The following is a 19767-nucleotide window of genomic DNA, read 5'->3' on the forward strand; positions in this document are numbered from 1 at the left end:
CTGCTTGCGTTGTGGCCGAAACGTCGTGAGAATTATTTTATTATGTTTTATTTTTATTATTTTATTATTTCCATTCTACGTGACTTTACCGAAAGAACCAAGAAGATAAAACTAAACTATTTTATTTTCTTTTACCAGGTGAGGTCAGAAGTGACCAGGCCACAAATGGTAGCTCAACAAAGTGGCCTGTCATCGCGTGTGGATTTATACGCAGCCAAATACTCTGAACGCGTGACGCTGATTCTAAATGTGGGGGGGAAACTGGAGGAGTCGGAGAAAAATCAACGCGACCACGGGGAGAGAGAGACACGCAAACTCCAAATATACAGCAGCAGGCGTCAGGATCGGGATCGAACCCACGACCTCCTGTATATCAGGCGAGGTAGTTAACATCTCGCCATCAACGGAACCGATAATCAATTCCTGGATGAAGGCCGCTCACACAGGGAGTCGGTAATGGACGTTGTTTGACCATACTTCACCACACTGGTCCCAGTGTGCATTTGCAGAGGAGAGGCCCGGCTCGGACATCATCTGTCGCTGATGTTGGCTGTGGTCTTGAATCGAGTCGCCGGCTTCATAGCATAGTGTGCTCACCACTGCACCACAGCTTTCCCGATGAGTAGTAATATAAATAATAAATCCTACGTCTGACCCTCGACATAACAATTACACGTCAACGGTGCATTATGAACGTGTGCACAGTATGTTCTGTTACTGATTAACATTCTGACACCGTATGAATTCCGTGCTCTTGCGAAACAGCGTCTGGCAACCCACTGCTATTTGTTTCAACCCTTCTAACTATTGTAATGCGGGCGTAAGCGACCTTCCGGAGGTGACGTCACGGGGGGTGGAGTCATGTGACGTGGGGGTAAGGTTCGGGGCTTTAAGCGCGTAAACCGGAAGGAGAAGTCAGTCGGGGTGTGAGCGGAAAAGAGTGAGGCCACGCGGGCAAGTGTGGAGAGGGGGGGGGCGCCGACGGCGATCGGGAGCCAACCCCGAAGATAAGAGGAAGCTGCGGAGTGGTGTGCAGCTGGGGAGGAGACAGCCAGGAGGGCTGCGTGTTAGAGGCAGCGGTGTGGCTGCCAGGAGGAGCTGCGGAGAGAGAGAGAGAGGGGGCTGCTTGTTAGAGGCAGCGGTGTGGCTGCCAGGAGGAGCTGCGGAGAGAGAGAGAGAGAGAGCAAGAAGCTGTGAGAGCTGCGGAGGGAGAAGAGCAGCAGAGAGTACAGCCAAGGGGGGCTGTGTGAGAGAACAGCAGCGGAGCTGCTGTTGTGGATCGGGCCGACATTGGAGTCAGCACCGTGGAGAAGCTACAGAGTAAAGACAGCCGTGTGGGTGTACAGCACGAACCGAATAATAAAGGACACTGAGCCAGACATCGTGGTCCAGTCGTTTATTACACTGGTGTCGGAAGTGCAACGGCATGTCGAAACAAGTGAGGAAGAAAGTTAATCCGGCGCCTGCATCGGCTTCTTCGTCCGACGACGACGAACTCCCTCCAACCGCGGATCCTGTTGGGGTGGTGGAGGAGAGCCCGGCTGAGGAGACCACGGGAACGGGAGTGGAGGATGTTGGCGCGGTGGCGGGTCCGTCGACATCATCAGACGCGGATCAACGATGGCAAGCGATGGCGGTACAACTGGAGGCACTTAAGGACGTCCTGGCGCATCTATGCCATCTCGTCGCGCCAGGGACGATGGATGATGCAAGTGGTGCTCCGCGGGCCGCCACGTTGCCTGTCCTGCCGCCGCCATTGCCCACGCGGCAAGAGGCCGCCATTTTGCGCGCTCCGTGGCGCCAAACCGCCATCTTGGCCACGCCGCGGGCCGACGCCATTTTGAATTTGCCATCACAACCACCACCATTGGAAGACGGCGGGAAGAGGAGTCGGAGTCGCCACCTTACAACAGTTAAAGAATTTTCCGTCGGTGGGGACTGGAGCGCGTTCGCCTGCCGCTTCTTGGCGGCGGTACGCACAGCAAGATGGACCGATGCGGAGGCTTTGGAGGTGTTGCCGACTCTCCTGGACGACGAATCTGTCCGATTCTTCCGTTCCATAGCGACCGATAAGAAGGCAACTTTATGTGGTGTTTTTCAAGAAATGGCCGATGCTTATGAGCCACCAGATGATGCGCATCGGCGATTCGCTCAACGACAACGAGCACCAGAGGAGTCGCCCGTGGCGTTCAGGGGTGCGGTGCTGGAGCTGGCCATGGCAGCTTATCCTGAGACGCCACAGGACCTGCTGGAGCCTCTCATATTAGGGAAAATGTTGGAGCTGTCTCGGGATCTAGGGATCCCCATGCCTGTGTGTGGGCATGAGAAGCTAACTTCCCGGATGGCTGCTAAGTGTCTCGATGCGCAATTCAACCTCCGTCGCTGGAAACAAGTGACGGCGTGGACGGGGGAGCCCGTCAAAGAAGAGGAGGCGCTGGGGTGGAACCCTGCGCAGGCCGTCTATGTTCCGGATGACCGGGGCCCTCAACAACTGACGGCCGCCTCCGCTCCATGGACGGGACGCGGCGGGCCGAGACCGCGCGCGGTGCTACCAGAACGGGGCCGTCAGGAGGCGAGGCCTGCGCTTCGGCGCAACGAGGCCGAATGTTTCCGCTGCGGGCGTAGGGGCCACTACGCCAGAGACTGCTGGGCCCGCTTCCCGGCTCCGCCGCAGCAGGAGGCCTCGGCACCGGTCAAGTCGGCTAAAGATCCTCCGAAACAGGCATGTCGGCACGCACCAGACACTCGGCAAGGCTTTCCACCTCACCCACCACCTGTGTTGCGCGATCCTATTGTTGTTGTTAAAGAAAGGCCATCGACGGGGCCTTGTCATTCAGTTACGCAGTGGCGCAAATTGGCACGGAGAGTTGTCGCGGCCGCTACGGGTTCGTCCACTGTACCGGGGTCCATACAAGGTGTGGACGTGCGCATTTTGGTCGACTCGGGCGCGTCTGCGACTATTATATCGGATGTCATTTTCCATCTGTTGGGCATTCCGTCGCGGGCTGTGCGTCCGGTTTATGGGTCGTGCGTCGCTGCGAACGGGGGTAGCATGGGTATCGTGGGTCAGGTGGATGCTAAGATATCTATTGGGGATGTGTCGGCCTCGGGTGTTGTGTTGATATCGAGATCTTTGGCGGTTCCTTGTTTGTTAGGCACCGATTTTTTGGCTAAGATGCCCATTTTGATCAAAATCAATGAGAATTGTATTGAACTGCCGGGGGGCCGTCAAATCTCGTTTCTGCCGTCGCCCTGGGGGCGACCTGCTTCGGCCGTACAAGTGCAGGCGCTGTCCGTCGCATCTGTGGACATCCCACCTGGTACACAGATGCTTATACCCTTGCGGTATCGGAAGCCCCTGCCTGATCGGCTAGGAGCAGTAGGGGTCTTGTTGTCACCGTCCGCCACGATAACAACCGGGTTGGCGTTAGTGGGGGCACAGACCATCGTCCGGCCGGATCAATTACCGTTTTTACAGGTGCTTAATGCGGGGGGAGAAAACGTCCGTGTCCCGGCCGGTACGGTTGTGGCACATGCCACTACGGCGTTTGCGACCCATGATTGTCCACATAGCCGGGGAGTTGTTGCTGGGGTTTCCGAGCCAAGGAGTTCGGATGATCGTTGGGTTGCTCAATTATGTGACGAAAATTCTTCCCTGTCCATGGAGCAACGTGGTGCGCTGCGTAAATTGTTGTTGACATATTCCGACGTGTTCAGCTCCGATGATTTGGATTTGGGCCGCACTTCCTTGCTTTACCATCACATTGAGACGGGCGATGCTGCCCCTATTCGATTAAATTCGCATCGGATGAGTCCTGCGGAGCGAGAACACGTACGGGGGGCAGTGGAAGACATGTTGGCTGCGGACATTATATCGCCATCTAACAGCCCATGGGGCGCTCCAGTCGTCTTGGTTAAGAAGAAGGATGGCAAATTGCGATTTTGTGTTGATTTCCGCAAATTGAATAAGATATCGGTGGCAGATGCGTACCCCCTGCCGCGTATGGATGACTCCCTCGACGCATTGTCGGGGGCTAAGTTCTTTTCCACACTGGACCTCTCTTCGGGATTTTGGCAGCTTCCCCTTGACGAGTCCTCACGGGAGAAAACCGCATTCCGTACGCCGCAGGGGTTATTTCAATTCAACTGTCTCCCGATGGGATTGAATGCGGCCCCTGCTACATTTCAAAGATTGATGGAGCTCGTTTTGACGGGGTTGCAGTGGGAGACATGTCTTATATATTTGGACGATATCATTGTCTTCAGCCGCACATTCGATGAACATTTGACGCGGCTGGAGACAGTGTTCACGAGGATGCGTTCTGCCAAATTGAAATTCAAACCAAAGAAATGTCACCTACTGCAACGGTCCGTCCGCTATTTGGGGCACATCGTGAGCGCTGAGGGAGTGTCCACGGATCCGGAAAAGACGGCGTGCGTCCGGGATTGGCCGACTCCGGCCACCGTGGGGGATGTTCGGCGGTTTTTGGGATTTGCCTCGTATTACCGAAGATTCGTGCCGGGTTTTGCGACGATTGCGAGGCCTTTGCATCTCCTTACGGGTAAAGGACGGAAGTTTGTTTGGGGACAGCCGGAGGAGGCGGCCTTTCGGAGTCTGCGTGATCTATTGGCCACGGCCCCAACATTGGATTATCCCGATTTCGATCACCCATTCATTCTTGATACGGACGCGAGTGACACAGGTATTGGGGCGGTGTTATCACAGTCTAAAGGGGGTGTAGAGCGTGTCGTGGCGTATGGTAGCCGAGTCTTGTCTCCTGCGGAAACCCGCTACTGTGTCACTCGCAGAGAACTATTGGCGGTTGTTTTTTTCCTACGGCAATTTCGACCATACCTCTACGGTCGTTCTTTTATTGTGCGTACGGATCATGCGGCCTTGCAATATGCCCTTAAAATTGACCAGCCATCCGGACAGTTGGCACGTTGGTTGGACACGCTACAGGAATTTTCCTTCCAAATTCAACATCGGAAGGGAGTGCGCCATGCGAACGCTGACGCACTTTCCAGATTACCGCGGCGCGCCCCTTGTAAATGTGAGTCGGGGACGCATAGGTGTTCGCCGATTCCAAACCCCCCTCAGCCGCTCACGTTGGCCGTCGAGAAGTCGGACACTCCGATGGAACCGGGACCGGCTGACGGGGTTTTGAATCTGCCGCGGTCTGTCTGGATCCGGGAACAGATGATGGATGAGTCATTGGTGTCCTTGCGGAAGCGGTCTGCTAAGGACAATGGGAGTCCGAGTACGGCTGTGGGGCCGCAAACCGCTCTCCGAGATGGTCTGCTTATGTGGCGGGAGGGGTTCCAGGAACGTTGGCGCCTGGTGGTACCAACGTCCTTGCGGTTCGAGTTGATTAGAACCCTCCATTGTGACACTCTCTTACATTTAGGGGTGCAGAAGACCTTGTTGACGTTGCAACGTCATTATTTTTGGCACGGCATGGCGACAGATGTCGTAGGGCACGTGCGCGCGTGCCCTGCGTGTGCACAACGTAAGCCGCCGAAACATCCTTACGTGCCGCCTCTCCAGTCGATTCAGGTGTCTCGAGTCAATGAATTGGTGGCGCTGGACATATTGGGACCTTTTCCACCATCGGCGAGGGGTAATAAATATTTGCTGGTAGGGGTTGAGTACCTCTCCCGTTGGCCGATGGCCTGGCCGTTGCCCGATCAGTCGGCCGCGGCCATTACCGACGCCTTTTTGTTTGGGTATATTATGGATAAGGGGGCGCCTGAGAGACTCCTCACGGACCAGGGCAGGAATTTCTCTTCTAAATTATTGGCGGAAGTGTGCGCGGGCCTTGGGACTAAGAAAGTACGGACATCCCCATACCATCCGCAGACGGATGGTATGGTTGAACGGCTGAACAGGACGTTGTCTGCCATGCTTTGCCATACCGTGAGTGAACAACAATCAGATTGGGATCTGCACATCCCCGGGGTGCTTTCGGCGTACAGGATGACGCCTCATGCGGCTACAGGATATTCGCCGTTTTACCTTATGTATGGTCGGGAAAACGTGCCGCCGGTGGATGTGCAATTGGGAACTGGGGTGAAGGGACCTCGTAAACCACTTCCTGAATACATTCAGGACACGGTTCGCCGAGTCACGGAGGCGCGGGAGAATGCCCGCGTGGCTACGGCCAAAGCCCAGGCCCGGAACGAGCGATATGCGCGACGGTCTGAGGGGGAGTGCCCTTGGAAGGTTGGGGACCTAGCCTGGCTTCATTGTCCACAGGTACGTCCGGGGACCTCGCCGAAATTGCACAAACCCTGGCATGGTCCCGTACGCCTCATTGCGGTTCCCAACCCACAGACAGCACGCGTCCAGATTGGGTCTCGTCGCTGGGTTGTGCATACGTCGCGCTTGAAACCATATGTTGCTCCCTTACATGATGCGTCATCCCCCAATGTTGCCTTGCCGGGGTCTGTTGCTGCTGACTCTCCCCTGCCTGCGTCCATTGATCTCGCTGGAGCGCCTGTCGTACCTGTTCCAGACAGGCCGGCCGTGACATTGCGGGGGACGAGGGGCCCTGCTCGGAGGACGCCTGCCAGGTCTGCGGGACCTTCGAGCCCTGCAGCCCTTCCGACCCAGCTGCGGGCACGGTCACAGGACAAGCCCAAGACTAACTCTTTAGGGACACGGGACGTCGGTGGACTTCCAGCTGCGACAGGGGGATTACCCCCTGTCATTCCTCGACTTTCATCGCGTTCCCGTTCTGCGAGTGGGCCGCCGACCGTCCGGGACGGGCCGGCGACCCGCACACGTTCCAAATCGCTTACGTTTCGTTGATTGTTGCTGTCTTGTTATTTTTTTCTTACAGTTGTATTTATTGCATGCTTTTGTACGATCGTTGATGTTCATTGCGTTGTTGTTGTTCTTGTTGTTACATTATATGCTTAGTGTCCCTTAGGGGGGGAAGCTCGGTTCGCCGCATTACGATTTGCTATTGGTCAGCCGAGGTCGGCTGGGATTTTTCTACGGGGGAGGGTGGTGTAATGCGGGCGTAAGCGACCTTCCGGAGGTGACGTCACGGGGGGTGGAGTCATGTGACGTGGGGGTAAGGTTCGGGGCTTTAAGCGCGTAAACCGGAAGGAGAAGTCAGTCGGGGTGTGAGCGGAAAAGAGTGAGGCCACGCGGGCAAGTGTGGAGAGGGGGGGGGCGCCGACGGCGATCGGGAGCCAACCCCGAAGATAAGAGGAAGCTGCGGAGTGGTGTGCAGCTGGGGAGGAGACAGCCAGGAGGGCTGCGTGTTAGAGGCAGCGGTGTGGCTGCCAGGAGGAGCTGCGGAGAGAGAGAGAGAGGGGGCTGCTTGTTAGAGGCAGCGGTGTGGCTGCCAGGAGGAGCTGCGGAGAGAGAGAGAGAGAGAGCAAGAAGCTGTGAGAGCTGCGGAGGGAGAAGAGCAGCAGAGAGTACAGCCAAGGGGGGCTGTGTGAGAGAACAGCAGCGGAGCTGCTGTTGTGGATCGGGCCGACATTGGAGTCAGCACCGTGGAGAAGCTACAGAGTAAAGACAGCCGTGTGGGTGTACAGCACGAACCGAATAATAAAGGACACTGAGCCAGACATCGTGGTCCAGTCGTTTATTACACTATGAAGATGAGACGTAAACAGGTCATAAGTTATCCAGAGTTTAAACAAACTGAACAAAAACTTTCATCTGCGAAGCCTGTAAGTGGATGAAGGAAAACAATATTATTATTCTTGTAAATGTCAAGATGAACGGAGAGAAAGTTTATTCTACTTAATTGGCCTTGTTAGAATTGTCCTTCAAGCCAAAATGATACCAAATGTGGACCTGGAGATGAGAGAACAAAGATGCACTGGGTTCCCATTAAGAATCATTTTAAATTAATTCAGCTTGTTTGGAACAAAACTCAAATGACTCAAGAGACGTATATTTGGTTAAAAAATAATGTTTTTCTGTAAAGGCCACTATTGATTTAGGTGTACTGTGATTTGGGTATTGTGTTTTTTTTGTAGTAGTAGTAGCGTCCTGATCAAAATTAATTCATAATTTGCAGCCCATTTACAATCCTCTGCCAGATGAAGGCCTCCCACGCTTGCGTAGGTTATTGGGATGTTTAATCTTTGCCCATACTTCACCACGCTGGTCCATTCCAGTCAGTGAGTGGGGCAAGGGCCAGCTACTGTTCAGACATCTCCAACCACTGATGCCAACCGACGCCAGGAACCAGACTCGGGTCAGTAGACGAAATGAACCTTGGTCTACGTTCAACAGTTTGAAAGAAGAAAAAAACGGATATATTTGGTATTTTACTGTTTTTGCAAGAAGACCAAGTTTGTTGTTGGAAGGACGTATACATTTGTATGAGTTCCATTGATCTTTTTGCGCGAATAAATGGAAAATACTGATAAGGGAATGGGAATTGGAAACCCAGCCGTGGTGGTATTTGCTAGAATGTTCACTGATCCGATGTCCAGTTCATAAAAGCACTCGCAAAGTTCCAATTCCAAGCACCAGGTGAGCCCACAATCGGGCGCTCTTCCGTCTTGAAATCCGCGTCCAATCTACGCTCGGCTGGCCTTCGAGTTATAAAAGAGAAGTACATCGGGAAGTGCATGCAAACGTGCATCCCACGCACACAGGGCACGCACCCAGGCACACAGGCATGGCCAGGCCAAGTAGCAAGCGGCACTCGGAGGGCCCCTCAATCACAGTATCGCACGATTGGCCAGATGGCGCGCAAAATAATCGGAAAGCCCAGCAACTCGAAATCAATCAAAAACTAATTTCTGCCTTTGGCGTGTTTTCGGCCAACGGTAATTATTTTATTATTATTATTTTTTTTCACGGCGCAAATCCCTCAACGCCCATGCCCGCGTTGCGCAAGTTTGCGAAGATCTTTGGGAGCGAGGTAGGAGGGGGTCATGACGGGCAAACATGTTGCGACCGGGAGCCCCTCGCGTTTGTGCATTGTACCCCAATCCCTTCACCCCCCGTTGGTTTAGAAGGCAGGAGGAGGGGGGGGATAGAAATCATTGCTCCTAACAGTGGGGGTCGATGAGGCGCTCAAATAAGCCCGTCGATAACACTGGTCAACAAAAAAAAAAATTTATTGCCTGGACTTTTGCAGCTGTTTTAGACTCATTTCAGGGTGCTGATTCCAAATCTGATCTCAGATTTGTTCTATCACATCTCATTTTATGCTATCGGCATACCCCATTTTCATTAATTTTGCCCGAAATTAACTCTGTCACTTATGATCACAAGTTGTTGCCAGTCAGTGACTGCTTTAGTGTTAAAATATGGTGCTGTATTTTTAGGATAGTGTGTTTATAGTATCATTTTATGTAGATATCCACATTTATTTAATATTTTTCTTCCGCAGTTTTTATTGAAAATGCAATATTTGATATCTAAAAAAAAACCTGATGTAATAGACAAAAACTGATGCCAGATTTGGAATCAGCACCCCAAAATGACATTAAAACCGTTGGAATACCTTATGCCAGAAAAAGTGTGTTGACCAGTGATAATCCGCACTGCCATCCCCTTGGCCGCCCCGCGTCACCGCTGGCGGGCGACGGCCCCCCGGCCTCGCCGGTGCCCGCGGCACAACGACGACGACGCCGCCGCAATCCGCCGCGTCGTCGTCGGCCCGGACATCGTCCCGGTGACAATTACACGACTGTTGGCCGGGAGTTGCGATCATTTTTATCGAGGGGGGTCCATTTTGACGCGGCTCGCTCGGTCGGATGACCACGTGTTGCTGGCGCGTCGTCGATGTCCGCCACCACCACCACCACCACCGTCCTGTCGTTTACGAGCGAGCGCGCGCAAGTGCAGAGACGAAATAGAGGCAAAGGGAGGAGAAATGTTTAGTCGACTAAGATGTCTATTAAACGTCCACACTTTGCGGAGGGAAATGTAATTGTGCTCTGCGATCTTTCCGCTTTGCGTAATGTTGCTGTTTAATTGGAAAAGCCAAATCTTTAATTTGTGGTTATTGAACGAGTAGTACACATTGTGTTTTAATTATTTTCTGCTTGTGAAATGATATCCACCGTATCGATATCCTTTAATTTAATTCCTGGTCTGGGTGCATTAATTATGGCTATGTTACTATTTGTGACATCGACATAATCGGCCATGATCAATCCACTGCTGGATGCAGGCTTCCCTAAGTCATCTCATAGTTCTGCTTAGCATCTGTAGGCGAGTCGATTTCGTCGCTCCATCTCCTAGGTGGACGCACTATCGGGTGCCGTCCCTCGGCTACAACTCCGTCACTGTTCATGACCAATGGCCATCGTCCCTTCTAGCCATGATACGTCCCACCGAGGCGCACTTACTTTAATTAACAGTCAGTATGATTCATCTTACCTGCGTTATGTATGTGTGTACATTGAACTTCTTTCGCACCATACGTAACCAACCGTGCTAAATCTGAGGTGCAGGGGAAGGACGATAATCTAAACACAAAAAGCAGTTCTAAAGAAATGAGTTTTTCAATCTACACGATTTAAAGGTGCGCAGCTCCGGTGGCTTACTAATATCAGAAGGAAGAGCGTTCCAGACGGCCGCGGAAGCGCATCTGAAAGTGCGCGATGCGGCGACCTCCGTCTTTGTTCGATCGCCAGCCAAAAGCCGCTGCTGCCACAGGGATAACCGGAGTGCACGTGACGGTCCACACAGGAGGTGAGCCTGGTGGAGGTGCAGGAGCTGGCGCGCGTCTCCGTCGGCCGCCTCACCGTGCTGCGCCAGGTGTTCCCCGCACCGCGCGACCCGGCGCACAGGTGCGAGCGCGACGGGCACCACGTCTCGCCGGCGCTCTGCGACCCCCAGGACCCCGCCTACATGACCCCTGAGGTGAGCCACGTGTTACCCACCACACCAGGTAAGCCACGTGTTACCCCCCCCAGGTGAACCACGTGTTACCCACCCCCCCAGGTGGGCCACGAGTTACCCACCCTCCCCCCCAGGTGAGTCACGTGTTACCTCCCAGGTCAGCCACATGTCCCCCCAGGTAAAGCACGTGTCTGCCACCAACACAACAGAGACACATTCAAGTTAGTATGAACACTGGCTAAACCTGGGGTCGCCGGGTTCGTAGCGCAGTGCGCTAACCGCTGCACCGCCGCTCCCGCACACAGATAGAACAGGCACCATTAAATAACTGGTGTCAATGGATGGGTCAACTCCAATCATCTGGAGTGCACTCTGCTTGTCTAGAACTTGAATTGTCAAGTCGAACAGCACTTGCCCGAGAAAGTCTGTTGAGGCTATAGAGGGGATCTTTGTCAACACGTACACACCCACGCACGCACGCATGAAGGTGCAATCTTTCTTTGCGCTATGGAAGTGCAGAGATGGCTGATTTCCAAGCACATCAGCATGCACCCTCGTCTGCATCTCCTTGCAAACGCACAGCCCACGTTTGTGTTTTCTTTGCCGCATTGTTTCAGTCTCCCCGCATCTTCAAATACAATCCCATTTGCAAATGTTCTCGAAATCCATTATGTAAAGTGTGTTTCCCCCCCCCCCATTTCAATCCAACCGAAGGTTATTTTTCATTGAAACACTCTTTCAAGATATATATAAATAGGGTGATGCCAATTATTTCTATTATTTACTGTAAGGACTGCATCAAATCCCGTGCCACGCGAAGTAAAATTTATAGCACTTTGCCCATCTCTCAACATCCCACTTGAATTATTTGTGAATGTGCTTGTCTCTGTGTCTGCGTTGTCAAGTCATGTAGTCTGTGGTGTGTCTGTGGTGTGTCTGTGCTGTGTCTGTGGTGTGTCTGTGGTGTGTCTGTGCTGTGTCTGTGGTGTGTCTGTGCTGTGTCTGTGGTGTGTCTGTGTGGTTGGGGAACGGTGGTGTAGCGGTTAGCGCGCTGCGCTACGAACCTGGCGACCCGGGTTTGCTTCCCGCTCACGGCAAACACCAGTGACGATTATCTGAACCGGTCCTGGGCCTCCCCTAGGTTGACTCAACCTCAAATGAGTACCTGGTGCGGTGTGTAGTAAACATCACCACTAGGGAGACAAAGGCGGCCGGGCGTGGTGTTGGCTACCCACCCCCTCGTGTGGCGTGCCGGCCTTTATAGGTGCTCGCTAACAGCACTTGCTCCTACAGTCTGTTAAGGCTACACGGGGGATATTTTAAAATATATGTTTGTGGGGAGTGGGAGTCACGGCGGTTAGCTTGCTGCGCTACGAACCCAGCGACCCAAGTTCACTTCCCGCTCACGGCCAACACCACTGATGAATATCTTGAGCCCGTCCTGGGCCTCCCATAGATCGACTCAACCTCAAATGAGTACATGGTTCAATGTGTAAACATCAGCTCTGGGGAGACAAAGGTAGCCGGGCATGGGCCTGACCACCTACCTTCTTGCTTGTGGTACCGGCCTTCGTAGGTGGATCTTTGTGTATGGTTATGTGTAGCTCATCACACAGGTGACATAAGTAACCACCTGATTTGTTTTGCCAATAGGTTTTGCAAAAATGACATAAAAACAGAAACTATCTAAATGATAGAAAATTATTTAATCGTGGAGATCCAGTATAATTACGCATAAACCCCAGAACCTGCAATTAGATTTGTTGACGAAGGCGCTAAAGGTGAAATTTAGCTTCATCTGACGTCATTAAATTAGTAATGAAAGCAATCGTCTAAGTCTGCAAGTTCAATGAAAGCAGAGGAGCACTCTGGGCGACTTTGATAATCTCTGGACTGCAATTCTTCCACCAGCTGAGTCCTGTGCCAAGATTCGCCGTCGTGCGATCCCCAAATTGAGCGGCACAGCATTTCCTCGTTGATGTTTCGGGTTCTTTTTTTATTGACGCTCTCCCTCCCTTGCTCGATAGAAGTTGAAGATCGACCGCTTCGAGGTCTGCCAACACGACGCTTTTCATCCGCCGTTGTTCTTGATTCCTGAAGTCGGGAAATCAACGCCCGAATACGGTGCGGAGTTGGAGCCATTCGGGTCTTAAAAGTTTAAAATAATTGAACAATTGTTTCTGAAGTAAATTTCAACTATTCTCTCACGCTGCTAAGGTGTCTATCGGTTCATCATAAACTTTCATGCTTCTTTATTTCTGCAATAAAAAGAAAAACATTTTTTTAACACAAAATACCGCGATTTCAAATCAGGTTGTTACTTATGGACCACCCTGTATTTCTTTAATGCTGGCAACTAAATCACTCTGAATGTGGCCTGTCACATCAGGATTGAGGAGTTCAATAGTTGGTCTCAATTGCACCAGATCAACTCGAATGATCTGGAGAGCACTGTGGCCTGTCTATAACTCCAATTGAAAGACAAACGGAGTTCAAGTCATCTTCTTGGTTCTTTCGGTAAAGTCACGTAGAAGGGAAATAATAAAATAATAAAAATAAAACATAATAAAATACAATTCTCACGACGTTTCGGCCACAACGTAAGCAGCCGTCCTCAGGTGAAGAACAGGTCTGTCGGAAAGACAGCGTCTGAATGAGCTCATCATTATTTCCCTTCTACGTGACTTTACCGAAGGAACCAAGAAGATGAATCCCTGCAGTCACGAAAGCTTTAAATCGGAGTTCAAGTCAATTCGAGTCTATTTAGCCAGGTGAGAATTGCAAGAGCGTCTTTGGTAACAAAAAAAGGAGTTTATTAAAAAAAAATCTTGCCATTTCTTTAATCTTTCAAGTTACTAAAGTAGCCACTTGAGTTTTGGACAATACTCTCCCAAAAACACTCATTCCAAGTAAGACTGTCCCAGAATTACCCGTGAGTAGAAGATGAAAACCCACATTGCTGACAAATTAAAAACAACGTTAAATCTTTATCGTTGTACGAGAAATACATCTTTTAATTAAATGTCATCTCACCAACTGACCATATTTTCAGATCCAACACGTGCGATGATGTATGTCCTCAATCCCGCAGCAATTATTACATTAGAAATTCATAAAAGTGAAATTTGGCCCAGGCAATCTGGACACCGGCCCGAAGAGGCATCCAAATTGAATTGACTAAAATACATGGAGACGTCCGCAGTGCCAGGGAGAGCGACGCGACAGTGGAACTTGAGTTTCCTTGGCTCCATGCAGACTTGGTGGAGTGCAAGTGTAATGACCGAAATTAACAAACACTCACCCCAAGCCAATGTGCAGCCTAACGGTTATTCAAAAGTATGCCGAAGGATCTCCGATTTGCGGAAAGAGAGGCTTTTTGCTGTGATTGGAGGAAAATGTTTTGAACGAGAATAGGCGGGAATTCTAGATTTGAAGCTTTCGTGACTGCAAGGATTCATACTTTTTGGTTGTTTCGGTAAAGTCACGTAGGTAAAAAATAAAATAAATGAAAACAACTAAATTAAATCACGACGTTTCGGGCGGTTGTGCTTTCGCTACGTTGTCCCCACCTGCAAAAGGACGTTTGTGTTGCGCCCGAAACGTCGTGATTTAATTCAGTTGTTTTCATTTATTTTATTTTATAGGCGGGAAGCAAAGTGGAACCCAGAGGCGACGGTTGGGATCCGTTAGAAGGGAAGGACAGGGATTGGCCAGGGGAAAAACATTAAGGGGGAGGGGGGGGTGTTCGAATGATATAAAAGAGCAGAGCACAAGGTTGAGGTGACGTTTGATAGAAGGGACGAGCTTTAAGATCAAGCAGGAAGCCAGGGCCTAGTATTGTTACTGTGTGCTAATAAAAGCTGGTTCCTAGTAGTTCGTCGTTCGAGTCACTTCACAAGCAGTGAGTGGATGGCCAGGCTGCTTGGGTAGGCACGGGCTGCGAGGTGACTAGGCAATGGTGGGACAGCTTAAATATACGCTACCAAGCATGGTGGTGTTCATTCAGACGCTGTCTTTCCGACAGACCTGTTCTTCACCTGAGGACGGCTGCTTGCGTTGTGGCCGAAACGTCGTGAGAATTATTTTATTTTATTATGTTTTATTTTTATTATTTTATTATTTCCCTTCTAGGTGACTTTACTGAAAGAACCAAGAAGATGAATCCCTGCAGTCACGAAAGCTTTAAATCGAAATTCAGCGGTAGCTTGTTGAATTTTAAGTGTGGACACCATGATTTCCTTTCTCTCATTGGGGTGTTGCTATGTATTTATTTATACATACTCAAGTTTTCTCCCACACGCCACAAACTCGTTGATTGAATTTACCCCACATGCCGATGAAGGCCTCTCGTGAGAGAAAAAGAGTCCCACCGGCTAAAGGGCATTATTTAAACTACTTTTTAAACTAATTAACTAATCCATTATTTTTATTTTACCAGGTAAGGCCCACTGAGCTATGTAGCTCTTTTTCAGAAACGACCTGGCGACCACAAATAATAGCTCAACGAAGTGGCTCATCATCACGTGATGATTAATAGCAGTAGCCAAATACTCCAAAAGCATGATGTTGATTGTAAATGTGGCCAACCCTCGCCTGGGGGGTCAAAGTAAAGCTAAACTATTTTATTTGATTTTACCAGGTGAGGTCAGAAGTGATCTGGCCACAAATGGTAGCTCAACAAAGTGGCCTGTCATCGCGTGTGAATTTATAAGCAGCTAAACACTCTGAACGCGTGACGTTGATTCTAAATGTGGGGGGGGGGGGAACCAGAGGACCCGGAGAAAAATCCACACGACCACGGGGAGAGAGAGACACGCAAACTACAAATATACAGCAGGCGTCAGGGTCGGGATCGAACCAACGATTTCCTCTGCATACCAGACGAGAAATAACATCTCACCACTTGGTAGTGAGATAATTAATATTACACAAAGCACATATATCCACATACAGCCACACGTAACACTTCTGCAATTAGATATATCAATTGTATGGAATGCATGCAACTACGAAGAACACGACACTATTTATATGGGTTGTTTATGTATGAGTTCTACTTAATTTGTGTGTGCATATATATCAGTCTGTCTAAATTTACGTGTGATTTCTGTGTGGTTGTAAGGTTTATATTTCTGTTAGCATGTGGTTATGTGTGTTCTATAGGGATATGTGTAGTCTTCGTTATTGTACGTGATTCTTTGCACTCGCATGTTGTTCCACCTTGTATTCACGGTAGTGTCTGTCCGTACGTGCATGTGTGTGCGTGCGCGCATGCTTACGTGCGTGCGTGTGTGCAGGTGAGCAGCCTGTACATCTATGACAGCGTGGTGCTGCTGACCACCGCCTTCCACCAGAAGCTGGAGGACCGCAAGTGGCACAGCATGGCCAGCCTGAGCTGCCTCAAGCGCTGGACCAAGCCCTGGAACGGCGGACACTCCATGCTGGACGTCATCCGCCAGGTAGGGCCCTCGCGGTGGCGCGCTGACTTCGGTGTCGCGCCGACCGTGGCGGCAAGGTGATGGCAAGACAATGACAAAGATCCCCCATATAGCCTTGAACAGACTGTTGGGGCAAGTGCTGTTATAGCGAGTAGCACCTATGAAGGCCGGTATGCCACACGAGGGGACGGGTGACCAGCACCACGGCCGGGTACTGATTTAAGGCTGAGTCGATCTTCGGGAGGCCCCAAACCCAGTTCAGATATTCACAACTGTTCGCGTCATGAGCGGGAATTGAACTCAGATCGCCGGGTTCGTAGCACAATGCGCTAGCCACTGCGCTACCATTCTCCGCAAGGTGATGGCACAAACACAGACATGCCAACCCCACCCCTCTCCGTGCGCTGTGCCGGCCTTCATAGGTGCTCGCTAACAGCACTTGCTCCAACAGGATGTTAAGGGTATATGGGGGATCTGTGTCTTTCTCTGTGTATCTACGTGCATCATTGGCTCTATTTGCATTCACCTGCGTGTGTATCTGCGTGCGTCTGTGCGTGCATGAGTGTGCCTCTTCACAGGTGCTCGCTAACAACACTTGCCCCCGACAGTCTGTTAAGGCTCCACGGAGGATCTATGTCTTTATCTGTGTATCCTTGGCTGTATCTGCATTCACCCGCGTGTGCATTTGCTGCACGCGCATCTACCAGTCTCCGTGCGTGCGTGTGTCCCTGCATATGTGCTCGCTAACAACACTTGCCCCCGACAGTCTGTTAAGGCTACACGGGCGACCCTTTGTCTTTGTGTCCGCGGGGGTTTGGCAGGGGCGCGTGTGGGGGCTGACGGGAGAGCTCCAGTTTAATGAGCTCGGCGTGAACCCCCACGTGCAGTTCGAGGTCCTGGGCACCAGCTACGCCGACGGCGGCCAGGAGAAAACCGTGCGCCGGGTAATGAGCGCTCACAATCGCCGCCATGAACACGCACACTCATGGTCGGGCTGGGGGGGGGGGGGTCGACAGACGTAACGAAGCGAGTGCTAGGGGTACCGCGACAATTAACTCGGACATTGTTATTTAGTTGTTTTTTCCCATGCAGGTGCTTTCTGTAATGAGTGCAAGTTTGGGGGAGGGTGCGAACTGCTGGGCAAGTTCGCCCCTCGCAAGCGGTAAAAACGATTTGCCACGCGGTGTGCCACCGCCAAATTCCACCCCCCCCCCCCACCCGAAGCTCTGGAGTCCTCTCCATATGTTAAGGCGTTACTGGCCAGTGAAGGAGTGTTTACATGTGGAAGAACAGAGCACCCGGAGGCAAACCCCACACGTGTGAGGGGGCAACGCTCTATCCCAGGGGTCGGTAACCAGAGCCCGGGGGGCACATTTCTCGTGGCGTTGTTGCAAATTCTCACAAGTGTTAAAAACTATTTTCTGATGCACCCTGTATTGAGGGTTTTTTTTCACTGAATAAAAAAAAAATGGCTCCAACTTTGTTATTTTTGTTTGGCCGACCCACCACCGGTCTATCCCATGCAAGATCGCAGAGGTGGAGTCCGCATCTTGCCGCACTGCCGTCTTGTGACGAGCCAGGGTTATGACAGCTCGACGCCGACGGGAAGGGAGTTTGACGACATTTAACACCTCGCAGGCTTTCGCAATAATATCATCCATAACACAGGTTTTTTTTTTTGTTAGATCGCGTAAAATATAAATGTGTCGTTAAACCCGCCACCACCCGACACAGGCAACTAGTAATGTTTGTCACGTAAACAGAACGTGGACAATTCGTCACTAGTACAGCACGCCGGTGTGTTTGAGAGCCAAGCCACAACATTTATAATCTGAGCACGACGTTTCGTCAGTAATTACAACCGGCATCATCAGGCGTCAGCCAGATTTGTGGAGAAATCCTCCCGTTTCGTTCCGTAGAGGGATAGATGTGATGACGTCACTTGTGAGCCCTTCAGCTGGGGGAGGGGGGGGATTAATGAATACATATTAATTACAATGGGTATCCAATTGCCGGTTGGGTTATTCATTTGTGTGGGTTTTCTCTGGGTCCTCCGGATTTCCTCTTCACTCATTAATTGGCCGAAAACTCATCTTCGTAGGGGTCCGTAGACCCTGGGCAATTGTTGGCGCCGGCTCATCGCCCGGCTGTCTTCCCACTTTTGTCCTTGCTTTCCCGTGCCTCCGAGTCGATCGATGCCGTGCGCGTTACTAGTTGAACGTTTGTTATTCTCATTTAAAGGAGTTCAGAATTCTGGCTGAGGCTGCCTCATGAGCGAAACGAATCATGCTGAATGCAATAATTTCCGCTGGCCCACTTTCATAAAAGTTTTGCTTTTGGATCGATCTAGTCGTAAGCGTAGGCAGGCACATTTCAGCCATATAACTCTTCTGTATGTATGTGGGACTTCTCTCGCCACCGTACGTGGCCATTTGCATTTGCCTCACCAAGTCACCATCGCACACGCACTTCCCCGCATTCGCTCGCTCACGCCACTTCGGCCGTCTGGAACGCTCTTCCTTTGAATATTAGGAAGCCATTGGAGCTATGCACTTTTAAATCTACATTGAAAGCTCATTTCAACGAAACTGATTTTTGTGTTTAGTTTGTTGTCTCCCCCCCCCGCACCTCCGATTAGCACGGTTGGCTAAGTATGGTGCGAAAGAAGTTCAACACACATACACGAGAGGGAGATCCAGTTCAGTTTTTTTTGGCCTACTCTAATCGGTGGTGCGGGAATTGGAGGAACATCCTTAAAACTTACATAATTCGCTGAATCACAATCATCTGCAAACAATCCAAATGCAAGACCCTTGAGGAACAGTCTCAACATTCCATGAGGCTTTCTTAGGTAAATCATTGGCATTGTTATTATTATTATGTTAATGAAATGTAGGGCAGTCAAACGTTTATTGCGCACCATCACACTAAAACGCCCTTGTTTCTCCCTCACCGTGAGTCATCACATCTAACATGCATTAAATAATTCAATTACATTGCGATTGTTATGAAATTAGATTTATTTTCAATTTAAAAACCACTTAATTTTTGATCATGTATAGCCTTGCACGTGTGTACACAATACATTTAAAGCACACGCATAATTTGCAGTCCTCAGTCCATCGCTAGATGAAGGCATCTGAATGCCACCGTCAGCCATGGGGGCTTTCGATCATACTTCACCACTTTGGTCATTGCGGGTTGCTGAAGCAGAAACGGGAGAGAGCCAGGAACCGGCTCATTTATCGCTCGTCACAGATGCTAGCCGTGACCGGAATTCTAACTCGGGGGTCACCGGGTGCACAGTTGAGGCCACGAACGACCGCGCCGCTTCCTCCTCCTACACACCGTGTCTGCGGTGTGGTTGAGATACGGCCGAATGTAGACGCTACGGGAATTCACATTGTATCGAAAGGCGGTCGATCATGTGATGTTATCCTCGGTTTGCACAAAAGGGTCAATTTCACTGCTGAATAAAAATGTTTTTTTTCCGTAATT

At 50.8% G+C, this 19767-nt stretch overlaps 1 protein-coding gene across 3 annotated transcripts in view; it reads left to right on the forward strand.

Annotated features, from left to right (window-relative positions):
• Positions 1 to 19767, forward strand: part of LOC144732109 (glutamate receptor ionotropic, delta-1-like) — a 262706-nt gene that overhangs the window by 213369 nt on the left and 29570 nt on the right. For all 3 annotated transcript variants that reach the window (XM_078613383.1, XM_078613384.1, XM_078613386.1), the window contains 3 exons: positions 10679 to 10852; positions 16129 to 16290; positions 17091 to 17213. In XM_078613383.1, the coding sequence (XP_078469509.1) occupies positions 10679 to 10852; positions 16129 to 16290; positions 17091 to 17213 (459 nt within the window). The remainder of the gene's footprint in view (positions 1 to 10678; positions 10853 to 16128; positions 16291 to 17090; positions 17214 to 19767) is intronic.

The sequence above is a fragment of the Lampetra planeri genome, chromosome 41 (assembly GCF_965212315.1).
Source record: "Lampetra planeri chromosome 41, kcLamPlan1.2.h2, whole genome shotgun sequence".
NCBI lineage: Eukaryota > Metazoa > Chordata > Hyperoartia > Petromyzontiformes > Petromyzontidae > Lampetra > Lampetra planeri.